The following is an 18,979-nucleotide window of genomic DNA, read 5'->3' as shown; positions in this document are numbered from 1 at the left end:
GCATTTATAAATTTTCCTTGTGATTGTTTTTTGATATATTGGCTGTTTGAGTACATTTAATTTCCACAGATGGGCAAATTTTTTCTTCTGTTATTTATTTATAACTTCATCCTGTTGTGTTCAGAGAAGATACTTTGTATGACATCTGTCTTTTATAATTTACTAAGACTCAATTTGTGGCCTAACAAATGGTCTGTGTTGGCGAATGTTCCATGTACATTTGAGAATAATATATATTCTGTTGTCATTGGGTAGAGTATATGTTTGTTAGATCTAAGTGATTTATTTTATTATTTAAGTCCTCTTTTTCCTTAGTTATCTTCTGTCTGGCTGTTCTATTCATTATGAGAGTGGGGTGTTGTATCTGTTATTGCAAAATTATCTATTTCTTCCTTCAACTCTTACCATTTTTGCTGGTCTGTTATTTGGTACATAAATATTTATAATTATTATGCCTTCTTGCTTTTTTGAATATTTTATTAATAAATAATGTCCTATTTTTTTCTATTGTAACTTTTTTTGATTTAAAGTCTAGTTTTTCTGATATTGGTTCAGGTACCCCGATCTTGTTTGGTTATTATTTGCATGGAATAGTTTTTTCTATCCTTTCACTTTCAACCTATTTATTTGGATTTAAAGTGTATCCCTTGTAGACTGCATATGGTTGAATAATTTTTAAATAAATTATGCTGATCTCTCGCTTTTTATTGGAGATTTTAATTCATTACCATTTAAAGTAATTAAATGGTAAGGAGGGACTTCTGTAATTTTGCCATCTGTTTTCTGTGTGCCTTATAGGTTTTTTTGTCCCCCATTTCCTGCATTACTGTGTTCTTTTGTATTTTGTAGAATTTCTTTATTTTATTTTATTTTATTTATTTATTTATTTATTTATTTATTTATTTATTTTTGTTTTTTTGAGAGAGTCTTTCTCGCCCAGGCTGGAGTGCAATGGTGCCATCTCGGCTCACTGCAACCTCCACCTCCCGGTTCAGGCGGTCCTCCTGCCTCAGCCTCCCAAGTAGGTGGGATTACAGGCACTCACTGCCACGCCTGGCTAATTTTTGTTTTATTAGTAGAGACAGGATTTCACCATGTTGGCCAGGCTGATCTCGAACTCCTGGCCTCAAGTGATCCATCTGCCTTGGCCTGCCAAAGTGCTGGGATTGCAGACGTGAGCCACCAGCCCGGCCAAAGTATTTTAATTTTATATTATTTCCTTTTCTGTGTATTGTGTAACTATTTGTTCTAGGTTACCATTAACATCCTAAACTTATAACACTCTAAATTAAATTCATACCAACTTAACCTCAATAAAATACAAAAACTACTCCTTTTGAACATCATTCCCACTCCTTTCAGTTCTAGATGTCACAAAATTGCATCTTTGTACATTGTGGATATAAAAAAACATAAACTAGGCCAGGCGCAGTGGCTTATGCCTATAATCCCAGCACTTTGGGAGGCTGAGGCGGGAGGATCACCTGAGGTTGAGAGTTCGTGACCAGCCTGACCAACATGAATAAACCCGTCTCTACTAAAAATACAAAATTAGCTGGGCCTGATGGCACATGCCTATAATCCCGGCTACTTGGGAGGCTGAGGCAGGAGAATCACTTTAACCCAGGAGGTGGAGGTTGTGGTGAGCGGAGACTGTGCCATTGCACTCCAGCCTGAGCAACAAGAGCGAAACTCTGTCTTAAAAAAAAAACAAAAAAAAAAAACAAAAACCAAGAGAAATATATACTAATCATTTTAAAAATATCCGAGTCTTTAAAATTATGTAGAAAACAAAATATGGACTTACAAACCAAAGTTACAATAATACTAAGTTTTAAACTAATTATTGTCTCTTAAAAATGTAGTACAGGCTGGGTGAGGTGGCTCATGCCTGTAATGCTAGCACTTTGGGAAGCCAAGGCGGGCAGATTGCCTGAGCTCAGGAGTTTGAGACCAGCCTGGGCAACACAGTGAAACCCCGTCTCTACTAAAATACAAAAACTTAGCCAGGAGTGGCGGCGTGTGCCTATAGTTCCAGCTACTCGGTAAGCTGAGGCAGAGAATTCCTTGAACCCGGGAAGCAGAAATTTCAGTGAGCCGAGACCGTGCCGCTGCACTCCAGCCTGGGCGACGGAGCGACACTCCGTCGCACACACACGCACACACACACAAAAAACAACAACATAGTACAGGTTTCCTGGGTGCGGTGGCTCATGCCTGTAATCCCAACCCTTTGAGTGGCTGAGGTGGGTGGATCACCTGAGGTCAGGAGTTCAAGACCAGCCTGGCCAACATGGCAAAAACCTGTGTCTACTAAAAATACAAAAATTAGCTGGATGTGCTGGCATATGCCTGTAATCCCAGCTACTCGGGAGGCTGAGGCAGGAGAACTGCTTGAACCCAGGAGACGGAGGTTTCAGTGAGCTGAGACTGTGCCATTGCACTCCAGCCTGGGTGACAGAACGAGACTCTACCTCAAAAAACAAAAACAAAGAAGCAAAAAAAGTAGAATGGGTTGAGTATCCTTATCCAGGATGCTTGGGACCAAAAACATTTAACTGAGCAGAACAGTAGCATCATCAGGATACCTGTTTTGACTGTTAAACAAGAACAATAACAAATAATGGCAGATTTTTCTATTTTTCAGGTGTGGAATTTTCTACTTTTGGTGTTAGATTGGCACTCAAAAAGTTTCAGATTTTGGAGTAGTTCAGATTTCAGATTTTTGGATTAGGGATGCTCAACCTGTAGTCTCTTAAATTATGTAGGAAACAAAAAGTGGAGTCACAAACTGTTGTTACAATAATATTATGTTTATAATTGCTCATGTATTTACTTTTACCAAGATCTTTATTTCTTCATATGGCTTCAAGTTACTGTCTAGTGTCCTTTCATTGCAACATGTAGCACTCGTTTTAGCATTTCTTGCAGGGCAAGTCTGTGGTAACAAACTTTCTCAGCTTGTATTTATCTGGAAATGTCTTGAATTCTTCACTTCTGAAGGTCAGTTTTGCTGGATATGATATTCTTGGTTTATAGTTTTTTTGCTTTTAGCATTTTGAAGATATCAGTCCACTACCTTATAGCCTCCAAAGTTTCTGATGAGAGATCTGCTGATAATCTTATTAAGGATCCTTTTATGTGACTTGTTGAGCTTTTTGGATGTTTGTATCTGTCTGTTTCATCAAACTTGGGAAGTTTTCAGTCGTGGTTTTTTTTTTTTTTTTTCAAATAGTCTCTTTCCCCCTTCTTTCTCTTCTTCTGGGACTCCTCTAGTACACGTGTTGGTTCATTTAGGTGTTCTATAGATTCTTTAGGCCCTGTTCACTTTTCTTCAATCTTTTTTTCTTTCTGTTCCACAGACTCAATAATTTATCTTGATTTTTTTTTTTTTTTTTTTTTTTTTTGAGGCAGAGTTTTGCTCTGTTGCCCAGGCTGGAGTGCATTGGCATGATCTTGGCTCAGCCAGCTGAGTAGCTGGGATTACATGTGCCCACCACCACACCTGGCTAATTTTGTATTTTTAGTAGAGATGGGGTTTTGCTATGTTGGCTCAGTGCAACCTCCAGCTCCTGGGTTCAAGCAGTTCTCCTTCCTCAGCCTCCTGAGTAGCTGGGAGTACAGGCATGTGCCACCACACATGGCTAATTTTTTTGTATTTTTAGTAGAGATGGGATTTCACCATGTTAGCCAGGATGGTCTTGATCTCCTGACCTCATCATCTGCCTGCCTCAGCCTCCCAAAGTGCTGTGATTACAGGCATGAGCCACCGCACCTGGCCCACTTTTTTTTTTTTTAAGATGGAGTCTCACTCTGTCGCCCAGGCTGGAGTGCAGTGGTGCAATTTCGGCTCACTACAAACTCCGCCTCCCGTGTTCAAGCGATTCTCCTGCCTCAGCCCCCCAAGTAGCTGGGACTACAGGTGTGTGCCACCACACCCGGCTAATTTTTTGTATTTTTAGTAGAGATGGGATTTCACCATGTTAGCCAGGATGGTCTTGATCTCCTGATCTCGTGATCTGCCCGCCTTGGCCTCCCAAAGTGCTGGGATTACAGGTATGAGCCACCGCACCCAGCCCCGGCCCGCTATTTTTAAGTAATGGTGACTTACTAGTGATGAGAAGAGCAAGTAGGAAGAGAACATTGAAACATTAAGTGATTAAAACAAAAACAAACAAACAAACACTTCTGTTGTATTACAGATGAGTTTGGCTGCAAGTAAGAGAAACCCCAAGCAACAGCAGCTTCACCATGCAAGGGGTTTATTTTTTTCAAGTCATAAGAAGTCTAGAGGTAGGCTGCTGGCGGTGGTTCCCGGCCTCAGTGACATAAGGGCTTAGGTCCATGTTATTTTTTGGCCTTTTCTCATTACATAGGATGCCTTTTGTAGCTCCAAGTATCATATTCATGATCAAGGCAGGAAATGGAGGAAAAGGACAGTGCCAACCACAACTTTTCCTTTTGTCAGGAAAGCGTTTTTCCTAGAAGCCTTCAGCAGACTTTTGTTTGTATCCTCTGTCACATAGCCACCTCTAGCTGGAAAGGACATGGGGAGAGTGACCATTTAGCTTTCCCATCCCTAAAATTCATGGTGGCAAGGGAGAAGGGATTTAGCAATGGATGTTGTGTTAGTCATGCTTCAGTGTCCTTTTTGTATTGCTGATTTTCTTCCCTCTGAGAGATTATTTATCAAGTTCTTATATTCCTTCAGTTACTGGTTGATAATTGCCAATTTTATATTTAAGAAATAAAAAAGATTATTGAGTTTGGCATTGTGCCAGCACTTTATAAACATAATTTCATTTAATGCTTATAATAATCTTTTGATCAAGGTTGATTTTTATAGATGAGGAAGTAGATACTTAAAGGAGGTAAACAATTTTCACAAGATCATCCAGCTAGTAAGTGGCACAGCTGGATTTCAAATTTATGTCTTGAATTCGAAACCCTTATTTTCTTTGTCTTTCCCAGGATGCTTCCAGCATTTATCTTTTTGCCTTTAGGACATCTTCTTCACCGTCCGCAGCTTAGACACAGCATCCTTGTAGCAGCAGCATCTTTCTGCCTCTCCTAGAGAGTAGGTTGTGTTTGTCGCAAGCTCAGGATTTACTTCCTGTGAAGACAGCCTCCTTATCTGTTCTTATGTTTTGGATCTATCCCTTTTTGTCCCCTTTGATATATGCTTTATCTTAAACCTATTCATGTATTTCTGTACAATTATATTCTGGTTGTTTTATGTATATTTTTTGTTCATCTTTCAAATAGTCCCTGCTGTGTTACAGAAGCACAGCTTTGAGCTTTCTGTTGTTGTGGGATGTAAAATAAATGGATGCAATGGGATGCAATGGGATCTTTCTCACATGAGCTCCTTCAGAGCGGGAACACTGATGCTCCTTCGGTTTCCTCCCTCAGCTTCTTAATAATTTATAAAACTCTAAACATTAAGGCACTCTTTGACCTTCTTACGTCTATTGTAAGAAAACACACCAGAATTAAAAGGGATGCACTTTTAGTAGTTGAAGACATCTTTAATGGCCATTCTACTTCTTTTAACTCCTTCTTTCCCTGGGCAAAGTACTGTTAGTTCTCCTGGGCGATATGGTTTCCAGGCACCTTACTATTTTTTTTTTTTCTTTTTTTCTGGCTTTGTTCCAGTTTGTTAAAGCCTTTTATGAAATATGATCTCATAGCCAGGCATGGTGGCTCACGCCTATAATTCCAGCACTTTGGGAGGCTGAGGCAGGCGGCTCACCTGAGGTCAGGAGTTTGAGACCAGCTTGATGTGATGATGCATGGTTGTAATCCCAGCTACTCAGGAGGCTGCAGCAGGAGAATTGCTTGAACCCGGGAGACAGAGATCGTAGTGAGCCGAGATCACACCACTGCACTCCAGCCTGGGCAACAGAGCGAGACTCTGTATCAAAAAAAAAAAAAAAAAAAAAAAGTCTCCAGAGTAGCGCAATATATTCTCCTTAGGGCCTGCTTTAGGACAATCTGTCCTTCACTTCTCTTGCTCTAGATTTTGTTCCTAAAAATGTTACCTTAGTTTGATCTTTTTTTTTTGTTTTTTGGTGGTGAGGAGACCAGGTTGCACTTTTTCTGTTTTTGTGTGTTTGTTTTAGCAGCAGTGTTACACTTTTACTCATTTTGAGTTCACAGTTCCCTAAAATCTCTAAATATCTCCCATATAAGCACTATAGGTATTAATTTGTTCTCTCCCATCCTTCATTAGTTTTGGGGAGTACATGAAGAGTCTTTACAATTTAGTTCATGATTTTGGTTGTCAGAATCTTTTTGAATACTTATCCTGACTTCCAGCAGTCATATCCTTCCAGACAACCAGCCCTCCTGATGTTTGTTCCTTATGCTATCATTCAAGTCATTCGTGAGCATATTAAACTGGAGGTCAGAGTTCCATAGATTACCCCTAGAGTACCACTTTCCATTGACGTTGATTAATTCATTGGTATTCCCTTAGTGTTTTCACTAAACCGTGTTGGGAACCATCTGACTATGTGGATATTTAATCTGTATTTCTCTGTTTTTCTCATAAACTTGTCATAAGCAACTTTGTCCCGTGATTCAAATTCTTTGTGGTTTGATTTAGCATTTCTCCTCTCTTTTGTTTACATTCTGCATATTTCACATTCTTGAATGAATATTGAAAGTAGATCCAGAAGCTTTTTCCTCCCAACTTTTTCTCCTAAAAAATTTTGTCACATTCATTTTCCTTTCATCTAAATTCACCAGTTGTTAACATTTTGCTACAGTTGTATTCTCTCTCCCTTTGTGAAACCAATTCAAAGCAAGTTGCAGACATCATGTGACATCGTCCATAAATACTTCATAGTATGCTTCCTAAGAGCAAGGATGTTCTCCTACATACCCACATTAATATTAGCACATCTAATACATTTAACATTTCTGCAGCAATCTTACATACAATAAAGTTCATATTCAGATGTATTTTCTAAAAAATGTCCTTTATTGTTTTTTTTCCCAATCCAACATTCAGTCAAGGATCATGCATTATATTTAGTTGTTATGTCTCATTAGACTCCTTTAATCTAGAATATTACTCCTTTTTTTTTTTTTTTGAGACGGAGTCTTGCTCTGTCACCCAGGCTGGAGTGCAGTGGCCGGATCTCAGCTCACTGCAAGCCCCGCCTCCCAGGTTCACGCCATTCTCCTGCCTCAGCCTCCCGAGTAGCTGGGACTACAGGCGCCCGCCACCTCGCCCGGCTAGTTTTTTGTATTTCTTAATAGAGACGAGGTTTCACGGTGTTAGCCAGGATGGTCTCGATCTCCTGACCTCATGATCCGCCCGTCTTGGCCTCCCAAAGTGCTGGGATTACAGGCTTGAGCCACCGCGCCCGGCCTCTTTTTTTTTTTTTTTGAGACGTAGTCTCGCTCTGTCACCAGGCTGGAGTGCAGTGGCACGATCTCAGTTCACTGCAACCTCCACCTCCCAAGTTCAAGCGATTCTCCTGCCTCAGCCTCCTGAGTAGCTGGGACTACAGGTACGCACCACCACACCCAGCTAATTTTTGTATTTTTAGTAGAGATGGGGTTTCACCATGTTGGCCAGGATGGTCTCCATCTATTGACCTCGTGATCCATCCCCCTCGGCCTCCCAAAGTGCTGGGATTACAGATATGAACCGCCACATCCAGCCATTACTCCTACTTAAAAACAATTTTTGTCTTTCATGATGCTGACATTTTTAGAGTCCAAGCCAGTTGTCTTTTAATATGTTCCATAATCTGAATTTGTTTCTTTCCTTGTGAGATTCAACCTAAGCATTTTGGCAAGAAGGTGATGATATGTACTTCCTAGTTTATGACATCAGAATTCATGAGGCAGCAGGATTGTTTGAGGCAGGAGGATTGTTTGAGCCCAGGAGTTTGAGATCAGCCTGGGCGACAAGTGAAGACACCATCTCTACAAAAAATTTAAAAATTAACCAGGTGTAGTGGTGCACACCTGTAGTCCTACTTGGGGGGCTGTGGCAGGGGGATTACTTGAGCCCAGGAGGTCGAGGCTACAGTTGAGCCAGGATTATGCTGCTGAGCTGCAGCCTGGGCCACAGAGCGAGGCCCTGTCTGAAAAAACAGATCTGTAATGTTAGTTTGTCCTTTAATATTATCATACCTAATAAAATTAACAATAATCTCTTAGAATCATCTAATACCCAGTCTATAGTCAGAAGATCTTGATTCTATGATTTTTAAAAATAGATGATCTATTCAAATAGTCTATATATATTATATGTTATATTTCTTAAATCTCATTTATTTTGTAATACGTTCCCACCCTTTTTTTCCAATGCCATTGTTTTGTTGGGAGAACGAAGTGATTTATTCTATAGTATATTCCACATTCTGGGTTTGTCTCCTACATTATTCTTGTTTATAAAAATCTTCAGTTCAACTTTACTGTCATAGGAAGTTGGGTACTAATTTATTTATTTATTTTTTGACAGAGTCAGGTTCTCGCTCTGTCACCCAGGCTGGAGTTTAGTGGCACTGTCATGGCTCTCTGTAACCTTAAACTCCTGGGCTCAAGTGACCCTCCTGTTCTATGTTACCATGCCCAGCTGATTTTTACATTTTTTTCTGGAGATGGTGTCTCACTATGTTGCCCAGGCTGGTCTCAAACTTCTGGCCTCAAGTAACCCTCCAACTAAGCCTCCCAGAATGCTGGAATTATAGGATAAGCCATCGTGCCTGGCTTTTCCTTCTGTTATGTGAGCCTCTTAGCTAGCCATAATTATGATCAAAGCTTGTAGTATTGTCAATGTGGAAAAAAGTAGGCATAAAGTGTTGATTGATCCCAAGATATCACCTAAGTGTTAGGGATTGTAGTACATTCCTAATGTTGGCCTTTTTTTCTTTTTTCTTTTTTAAATGTGCTTTTTCTCCTACAAGATAAAAAAAATGATAAGAAAAAAAATCTCGTTGGTTAAGGTTCTAATTTAATTTGACTGAGCTTTGTTTAAGTTTTCCCATCAATATATGCATGAATAGATTGTACTTACGTGGAATAAGCTGGAGACTGTTTAACCAGATTTGTGTGGTGCCGGGCACAGATAGATACTCAATGTCTTTTGACGAATTGTGTCCTATTTTGAGGTTACAAGCTTTTCGAAGTTAGGAGTCTGTTTAATGTTCTTTATGTAGTGGCTTGAAAATAGTGAATAAGGATTTGTAAATAATGTTTCCATAAACACATTTGATTAAATCATATTAAAGTAATATAAAATTAGGAACTAAATTTTAAAATGTTGATGGTTATGTCTAATTGTGAAATGTTTTGATAATTTGACATTTTAAATTTTGAAATGACAATAATAATAAGTGGTTATATTTTTCTCCTTGTAAATCCATAGACATCAAAATTTACAAGCGCTTCAGATATTCCAGTAGAATTTATAAGAAGAAATGTTAAACTACGTGGACGATTACGCCGAATAACTGAGAATGGTTTAGAAATTGAACATATACCTATTACTTTACCTATTATAGCTTCGTTGAGAAGTAAGTAAGGTACAAGATTAATGAAACTAAATAACTATTGTGGTCTTCTTTTATTAGATGTTATTTATAAAATATCAAAAAAAAAAGTCATTTTAATTCCTAATAACTCTCCATTGTCCATGAGAAAGTCTCAATTTTTGGCCTTATATATTAGGAGGTGCTTAATTTGGCTCAGATTTCCTTTTTTCTTTTACTTCTTTTTTTCCTTTTTCTTTCTTTTTTTTTTTTGAGATAGGGTTTCACTCTTGTTGCCCAGGCTGGAGTGCAATGGCGCGGTCTCGGCTCACTGCAACCTCCGCCTTCCAGGTTCAAGTAATTCTCCTGCCTCAGCCTCCCGAGTAACTGGGATTACAGGCATGCGCCACCACGCCCTGCTAATTTTCTATTTTTAGTCGAGACGGGGTTTTTCCATGTTGGCCAGGCGGGTGTTGGACTCCTGGCCTCAGGTGATCCTCCCGCCTTGGCCTCCAAAAGTGCTGGGATTACAGGCGTGAGCCACCACACCTGGCCCCTTCGTTCCTTTTTATTTTTTTATTTTATTTATTTATTTTTTTTATTTTTTATTTATTTATTTTTTTTTGAGACGGAGTCTTGCTCTGTCACCCAGGCTGGAGTGCAGTGGCCGGATCTCAGCTCACTGCAAGCTCCGCCTCCCGGGTTTACGCCGTTCTCCTGCCTCAGCCTCCCGAGTAGCTGGGACTACAGGCGCCCGCCACCTCGCCCGGCTAGTTTTTTTGTATTTTTTAGTAGAGACGGGGTTTCACCGTGTTAGCCGGGATAGTCTCTCGATCTCCTGGCCTCGTGATCCGCCCGTCTCGGCCTCCCAAAGTGCTGGGATTACAGGCTTGAGCCACCGCGCCCGGCCCGTTCCTTTTTAAATTCAACTATTCAGTCATTCAGTCATTCATTTCACAATGTTGGGCACCTATTATGGTCTAGGACCTAAGCTAATTGTACAATGTTGGGTAAAACAAACAAAGTTCCTTTAACCCTTGAAGCTTACAGTCTAGGTGGAAGATAGACAACAGACAAATGAAAAGTTGTCCTAAGAGCTATGAAGAAAAGGAGCAGGATACTAGGATAATTCTGGGTGGTCTTGGGGTGGCAGTAATAGAATCTATACATATAGAGTAGTCAGAGAAGGCCACATTGAGGAATTGTTATTTAATCAGGTACCTGAAGAATTAAGAGGAGGCTAGCTAGGAAGAGCATAGGTGAGAAAGAGCATGATGCTTTTGACAAGACATACCAAGACTCCTGTGTTTGAGATACAGGGAGGAAGGGTGTAAGCCAGGGGTATCCAATGTTTTGGCTTCCCTGGGCCATACTGGAAGAAGAAAAATTTTCTTGGGCCACACATTAAATACACTAATGATAGCTGATGAGCTAAAAAAAAAAAAAAGCAAAACAATATCATAATGCTTTAAGAAAGTTTACAAATTTGTGTTGGGACATATTCAAAGCCGTCCTGGGCTGCATGTGGCCCACAGGCTGCAGATTGGACAAGTTTGGTATAAGATACCACTTTCCGGCCGGGCGCGGTGGCTCACGCCTGTAATCCCAGCACTTTGGGAGGCCGAGGCGGGCGGATCACAAGGTCAGGAGATCGAGACCACGGTGAAACCCCGTCTCTACTAAAAATACAAAAAATTAGCCGGGCGCGGTTGTGGGCGCCTGTAGTCCCAGCTACTCGGGAGGCTGAGGCAGGAGAATGGCGTGAACCCGGGAGGCGGAGCTTGCAGTGAGCCGAGATCGCACCACTGCACTCCAGCCTGGGCGACAGAGCGAGACTCCGTCTCAAAAAAAAAAAAAAAAAAAAAGATACCACTTTCCTGCTGCAATTCCCATTTCTCCTTGCTTCACATCAAAGCCCCTAGGCACACACAGACTTTCCTGCTGCTTATATGCATTCTCATAACCCTGGGCCTGGCTCTTTGCTTGGAGTGTCTTGGCCTCTGTTGAACATCAATTGATTCTTTAGGATCTGGCTCAACTGTCAGCTCTTTTGTGAAGCCTCCTTAACTGCCAGGCTGAATTAGCCTCTTTCTTTACTATACCCCACAACAATTTATGATACATACACTGCAATTATAGTACTTATTCACCTTTTTCTGCTATTGTTATGTATTTAGGTTTATATTCCTCACTGAACTGTGAGCCCCTGATGGGCAAGGTTTTCTCCTTTTCATTTTGGTATTCAAAGTCCCTAGAAAAATACTTATTAGCCAATAGAGACTTGGTAAAATTTGTCAAATGGATTAATTTAGTTCTATTTATGGCTCTTCTTAATATTCTGATTTTATGAAGAAAGGAGTTCCTTTTTAAAATCCCAAGGTGAACGAATATCACTCTCTTCAATAACGTACAACTATAAAGGAACAAGATTGATTTTTCCCCACCAAACATACTTGATACAATTAATTCTTTTAGTAAACCAAAGAGAACTTACACAGTTTTAATGAGTGTTGCTCCCTGAAGAGAGATTACCAAGGATGGCCTTTTTTGACCATCTCATCTCTAAGTAGGATTTACACTTCGCAAGTCCTTTAGCTTCTCAGTTGTTGTAATAATTTAAATCTCCCCTATCTGATAGTAATGACTCATCAGAGCTTAGCCAGCCAGATCATCACTTGTGGTTATCCAGGCTATGCATTGCATGTCTACAAGGGTGATATTCAACAGAAATCTGCCTCCTGAAATCATGCAATGCCACAGCACTGTAATTGCCATATATGATTTTTATTATTAATGGGTCTCACAACAAATAATAAAGTGATTATGTAATTTGGTACATAGAATCTGAATTTTAGAGTCTAAGGGAGCCTTAGAAGTTCCTTAAATTCCCACTTTTCTCCTCCACTTATTTTAATATTTTCTACAGAGATTAAATGCCATCTAGCTAATAATGTTGAAATCAAAGCTAGAAAACAGATTTTCCATCACTCAGTTCAGAACTGCATGTTCTATAGACATGTAGAAGTTAAAGAAACAGATGATAAATGTCTTATACCTCTCAACAGATATTAACCACTACAAATGTCATGATAGTGCTAATGCCTGTTTTGTGACTAACATAAACTGCTTATGTGAAAAAGATTATTTTGCACTTTCAGACATGAAACCTATTTACCTGTAAAATTGTTTTAGAGCTAGAAAGTTGTTACCCAAACACCATTTTGAATGATACGATAAGTTGCTAGAGCATAGTCGTCATTTTAAAATAGTTAATTAAAAACTCCTTATGTTCCTTTCACCATTTTTACTTCTTGATTTATGTAATAGAAATAGGTGTTTATTCTATTTCTGAGGAGGGCTAAGATCCAGGTCCTAAAAATGGAGATCATTCTTACCAAGAAGGTTTGGTTCAAATGACTCAACATAGTAGTAGAGGCTGCATGGTGTAGTAGAACACAGATTGGTGTGTGAAGCTGTGTTCTGTTTCTGCTTTTGGTCTGTGGTTCCCACCACCATCAAACAAGAGAGTTATAAGATTTCTAAGACTCCTTTCTAATGGCAATTCTGTGCCACTTATCCCTTCTGTGATCTTATTTTTGGTGTGTGTGAATGAGGAGGCGCGCACACACACACACACACACACACACACACACACACACACACACAGCCTAAACATTTTATGAAGTGAAACATTTAGAATACTTAATTCCTCCAATTATTACTGAATTCCTGCGCTGTTGCTACAGTCTCAGTACAGCGGCAAAGAAAATGGGCACACACTTACAGTAGTCATAAAACCTGCAGTCTAGTGAGGAAATTATTCAAAGCTTCTCTTATCCCTGATGGTAAAAAAAAAAAAAATGTTTTTGACATAGGTGTAGATGATTCTGCTGTCATACAACTTCCTGTGTCTCATGAAGTTGTACATTGTCATGAATCCACTTATAGTGTTTTATAGATCTAGAGTTATTTAAAAAAAAATCAGTTTTTGTATTATGTCCTATCTCTCTAAAAACCTTAAAAATATTTAGCCACAAAGTTTCCCACTCATCTCATGAGGCAGAAATATAACAGACTCCCTAGTTGGGGTTTGCTTCAGTTTTCATCTTATGTCTGTAGTTTTTCTAGATAATCATGATCCTTCCCTTACTTGACATAGTCACTCTCTACTCCCTTCTGCTTCTCTGTGTATTTGAAACACCCAAGTCCCACCTTATATTTATTGATTGATTTTGAGACTGGGTCTTGCTCTGTCCCCCAGGCTGGAGTGCAGTGATGTGATCACGGCTCACTGCAGCCTCCTCCTTTCAAGCCAAAGCAATTCTCTTACCTCAGCTTCCTAAGCAGCTAGGACTGCAGGAGTGCACCATCATGTCCACTAATTTTTAAGTTTATTTTTTGTAGAAATGGGGTCTTGCTGTGTTTCCCAGGCCCTTCTTGAACTTCTGGGTTCAAGACACTGGCCCACCTCTACCTCCTAAAGTGCTGAGATTACAGGCTGAGCCACTGCATCTGGCCAAGTTCTACCTTTTTGATAGAGTTCTCTTGGCCTACTCCACTGGAGCCTAAGTTCTCCCCTCCTAACCAGCACCTACTGTGTCATCCCATCTATTATGAATTGGGCTTTATTTACTTATTTATTTTTGATGTTTGTATAAACGATTTATTGAAGGGCTGAGAATATAGAGGGATTAATGTCACAGTAACACAAAACTAAAAAATTCATAGGTTAGAAATCAAAGACCAGGTGGTGGTGGCTTTTGCCAGTATTTCCAGCACTTTGAGAGGCTGAAGCAGGAGGATCCCTTGAGCCCAAGAATTTGAGACCAGCCCTGGCAACATTGTGAAACTCTGTCTCTACAAAAAAAATTTAAAAATTAGCGATGGCTCATACCTGTAATCCAGCACTTTGGGAAGCTGAAGCGGGTGGATCGCTTGAGTCCAGGAGTTTGAGACCAGCCTGGGCTACATGGTTAAACCCTGTCTCTACAAAAAATACAAAGATTAGCAAAGTGTGGTGGTGCAGGTCTGTAGTCCCAGGTACTTGGGAGGCTGAGACAAGAGGATTGCTTGAACCCAGGAAGCAGAGGTTGCACTGAGTCAAGATCATGCCACTGCACTCCAGCCTGGGTAACAGAATGAGAGGTGATTTCAAAAAATAAACAAATAAACAAAAAAATTAGCTGGGCCTGATGGCATGTGCCTGTTGTCCTGGTTACTTGGGAGGCTGATATGGGAGGATTGCTTGAGCCTGGGAGGTTGAGGCTACAGTGAGCCATGATCATACCACTGCACTCCAGCCTGGGTGGCAGAGCAAAACCAGATCTCCACACCACACACACACACACACACACACACACACACACACACAAACACACACACACAGTGGTTCACGCCTGTAATCCCAGCACTTTGGGAGGCTGAGGTGGGCAGATAACTTGAGGTCAGGAGTTCAAGGCCAGTCTGGCAAATATGGTAAAACCGCCTTTCTACTAAAAATACAAAATTAGCTGGGGGTGGTGGTGGGGGTGTGGTGACATGCGCTGGTAATTCCAGCTACTCAGGAAGCTGAGGCAGGAGAATCACTTGAGGCAGAGGTTGTAGTGAGCCAAGATTGCACCACTGCACTCCTTCCTGGGTGACAAAGAAACTGCATCTCAAAAAAAATAAAAAATAGGCCGGGCACGGTGGCTCAAGCCTGTAATCCCAGCACTTTGGGAGGCCGAGACGGGCGGATCACGAGGTCAGGAGATCGAGACCATCCTGGCTAACACCGTGAAACCCCGTCTCTACTAAAAATACAAAAAACTAGCCGGGCGAGGTGGCAGGCGCCTGTAGTCCCAGCTACTCGGGAGGCTGAGGCAGGAGAATGGCCTAAACCCGGGAGGCGGGGCTTGCAGTGAGCTGAGATCCGGCCACTGCACTCCAGCCCGGGCTATAGAGCAAGACTCCGTCTCAAAAAAAAAAATAATAAATAAAAAAAAATAAAAAAATAAAAAAAATAAAAAATAAAAGTAACATTTGCTTTTTCAAAAAAGTAATTTTTTTCTGGAAGATTTATTTTTAAATTCTTATTGATCACATTATATTTTAAATACTCAATGGGGAATTTGCTAATTTAAAGGAATGGAATGACCTTTGTCAAGTAAATAATTAGGATATTAATACTTAGGTTGATAGTGTTTTATTAGATTAACGGACCATCCACTTCAAGGTTTTGGTCCCAAAAGCTTTGGTCTCAAAGACTATGGGGTTGACACAGGATTTTTTGGCTCTGCTTCCCCAGAGACCTCCACAGCTGGTGATGCCCCTGCCTGGACCTTGCTTGGCCCTGGGCTTGCCACAGGAGGTATTCTGCCCCCTTGGCCCGGTGGGCTGCACTTGGCTTGCACCCTGGTCTGGACCCTATGCTCATTTCCACTTGCCATTTAGTGGGTCATGATTCTTGTCCCACATCCAAGAATGAGGTTAGCTGACCGCTGGTGGGTGAGCAAAGCAAAGTTTTGTTGAGTGAACAAAACAACTGTCAGCAGAGAGGGTGCCTGAGTTGTGTAACCCCACCCCCAGCACCTGAAGTCAGGTAGTCCCCTGCCGGAAGACAGGCAGTCTCAAAGTGTGGCTGAGTTTGGGGCTTTTTAGGCTCAGAATGGGTGAGTGCATGCTAATTGGTTTGCGAGTATGCAAAAAAGGCTAAAAAAAGGGCACCACTAAAAGATGAGCATGACAGTGCAAAAACCAATTAGGGAAGGGTAGCTATATGTAAAATAGGTGAAGGGTGGGGATCAATCACAGGAAAGCACACCAAACAAGAAAAGAGGTTGTCTATCCAGTCCATGGATTTATCTGAGACTTGTAGCTCGTCTTTCAGGCTTTAAACTGTATTTGGTTTGAAGGTCAGGTTTCACTGGGCACCTGCCCCTATCTGCCTGGGAATTTGACTGTCTCCTGCCGCTATCAGGATGTCTTACTCCAAGAGGATTGATGGTGTTGGCAACATTAAAGGGTTGGAGAGAGACCTCAGAATTTTCAGGCTTTCTGTAACTCATTATGTACTAAGATTTGATATCATTTAATCTTTGTTGTATGTACTACCTTAATCTAATTTGTGTATTTACTTATTGTAACACAAAGTTTTTGTAAAAGTATGACCATTCTACAAATACCTTATTTTTTCTTCTTCTTCTTTTTTTTTTTTTTTTGAGACAGTCTCACTCTATCGCCCAGGCTGGAGTGCAGTGGCGCAATCTCAGCTCACTTCAGCCTCTGCCTCCTAGATTCAAGTGATTCTCGTGCCTCAGCCTCCTGAGTAGCTGGGATTACAGGCACGCACCACCATGCCCAGCTAATTTTTGTGTTTTTTTGTTTGTTTGTTTTTGAGAGGGAGGTTCGCTCTTGTTGCCCAGGCTGGAGTGCAATGGCATGATCTCGGCTCACTGCAAACTTTGCCTCCCAAGTTCAAGCAATTCTCCTGCCTCAGCCTCCAAAGCAGCTGTAATTACAGGCTTGTGCCACCATGCCTGGCTAATTTTGTATTTTTAGTAGAGACGGGGTTTCACCATGTTGGTCAGGCTGGTCTTGAATTCCTAACCTCAGGTGATCCACCTGCCTCAGCCTCACAAAGTGCTGGGATTACAGGTGTGAGCCACCACGCCTGGCCTTAAATTTTGTATTTTTAGTAGAGATGGGGTTTTACCATGTTGGCCAGACTGATCTTGAACTCCTGACCTCAGGTGATCCGCCCTCCTCGGCCTCCCAAAGGGCTGGGATTACAGGCGTGAGGCACTGCACCTGGCCTTCTTTATTTTGAGATAAGTTCTTGCCCTGTCGCCTAGGCTGGAGTGCAGGAGTGCAATTGCTTATACCTTTTGATGCTTCTCAAACTAAAATTCCAGGACACGTTTTAAGAAGCCTGTATCCTAAACACTTTTTTTTTTTTTTTTTTGTCAAATACTATAACAGTGTCCTAGGCTATCTTCTTGAACTAAAGTATTACTTCTTTCCTGGAGAATAGATGGATTTAACTTTATATTTTTAACCATTATGTAAGAGCTTAATGTATGTTAAATGTATAATTTTTTTTTAAGACACTAAGTTTTTTTTTGTCAGCTGTTATCCATTTTTGGAAAGTTATAAACTTTTTCTAAAGTAAAATCTTGTTATTAAAGTTACATCGGTTAAAATTCTATCAAGGGTTTGGGTAAATAGGTCTTCTTCATATTATGCTTCTTAGAATATCAGTTGATAAAATCCTGTCTAGAAGTCAGTTTTGCAAAATGTATAAGCATAACAGTGTTGATGTAGATCAATATTTGTTGAGAAGGGACGACATCTTCAATAAGTGAAAAAGCAGTTTCTGTGGTTCTTTTGGTGGTAATAGCCCATATTATTAAACTGAAGGTCTATAGCTTTATGTGTGTATATGTAAAAATAAGCATGGGAGGTTGAAAAAAGAAGGTTAAATTAGTTAAATCTCACTTCCTGTTCTGAAGCTTACTGAAATGGATTTTTGAAGGCTGGGTGCGGTGGCTCATGCCTGTAATCCCAGCACTTTGGGAGGCCGAGGTGGGTGGATCACTTGAAGCCAGGGGTTTTGAGACCAGCTTGGCCAACATAACGAGACCCTGTCTCTACTAAAAATGCAACAATCAGCCGGGCATGATGGTGCATGCCTGTAATCCCAGCTACTCAGGAGGCTGAGGCACGAGAATCACTTGAACCTGGGAGGCAGAGATTGCAGTGAACCAAGATTGCGCCACCTTACTCCAACCTGGGTGACAGAGTGAGAGCCTGTTTCAAGAAAAAAAAAAAGAAAAAAATAAAAGAAAAGAAAGAAATGGGTTTTTGAAATTACTCTGTTATGTATACTTGTATTGTTTTAAAAGAAAACTTGAATATAGAAATAAATGGGTCTACATTTAGAGAGACTGGGTATTTATAAATAAACATAATATATTTGTTTATGTTTTGGAGGCCAAATGACTGGAATTTGCTTTTACAACATGCTGTTAAAGCTGAACTCTTTTCTACCTCACCTTTTTAGAGGAGCCACGTGGTGCTTTGCTGGTTAAGCTGGCTGGAGTAGAACTCACTGAAACTGGGAAGGCATGGTTACAAAAAGAGCTAAAACCTTCCCAATTACTATGGTTCCAACTTCTTGGAAAGGAGAATTCAGCACTCTTTTGCTATCTTTTAGTGAATAAGGTAAGCAGTGTGAAGAAACAACTAGCAATATCTTATTCTTCTTATTACTTATGTGTAAACACTTATTTAGCTGGAACTTTGGATATATAATGGGACTGACTTTTTTTTTGCTTTTTTAAACTGCTACGGATAGTGATTATGCATAGAGAACTAGGTGTCTTATATACAAATTTTATTTTTGTTATATATGTAATTTATGTTTATTATAGAAAAAATAAAATTAAGAAAAAAGAAAAACTTCAAATTATTATTTTTTATTATTATTATTTATTTATTTATTTTTAGAT

The 18,979-nt window shown here is 40.3% G+C and overlaps 1 protein-coding gene across 4 annotated transcripts in view; it reads left to right on the top strand.

The window, feature by feature from the left end:
• Positions 1–18,979, top strand: part of C2H3orf33 (chromosome 2 C3orf33 homolog) — a 53,552-nt gene that overhangs the window by 20,104 nt on the left and 14,469 nt on the right. For 3 of the 4 annotated variants that reach the window (XM_071091122.1, XM_011752811.3, XM_011752809.3), the window contains exons 3-4: positions 9,389–9,536; positions 18,532–18,692. In XM_071091122.1, the coding sequence (XP_070947223.1) occupies positions 9,389–9,536; positions 18,532–18,692 (309 nt within the window). Of the gene's footprint in view, positions 1–7,359; positions 8,124–9,388; positions 9,537–18,531; positions 18,693–18,979 lie in introns of those variants that run through there. The other variant, XM_011752810.2, reaches the window with a different exon arrangement.

Source organism: Macaca nemestrina, chromosome 2 (genome assembly GCF_043159975.1).
Source record: "Macaca nemestrina isolate mMacNem1 chromosome 2, mMacNem.hap1, whole genome shotgun sequence".
Taxonomy (NCBI): domain Eukaryota; kingdom Metazoa; phylum Chordata; class Mammalia; order Primates; family Cercopithecidae; genus Macaca; species Macaca nemestrina.
The sequence above is the reverse complement of the archived record's forward strand: the minus strand, read 5'-3'. Positions and strand labels throughout refer to the sequence as shown.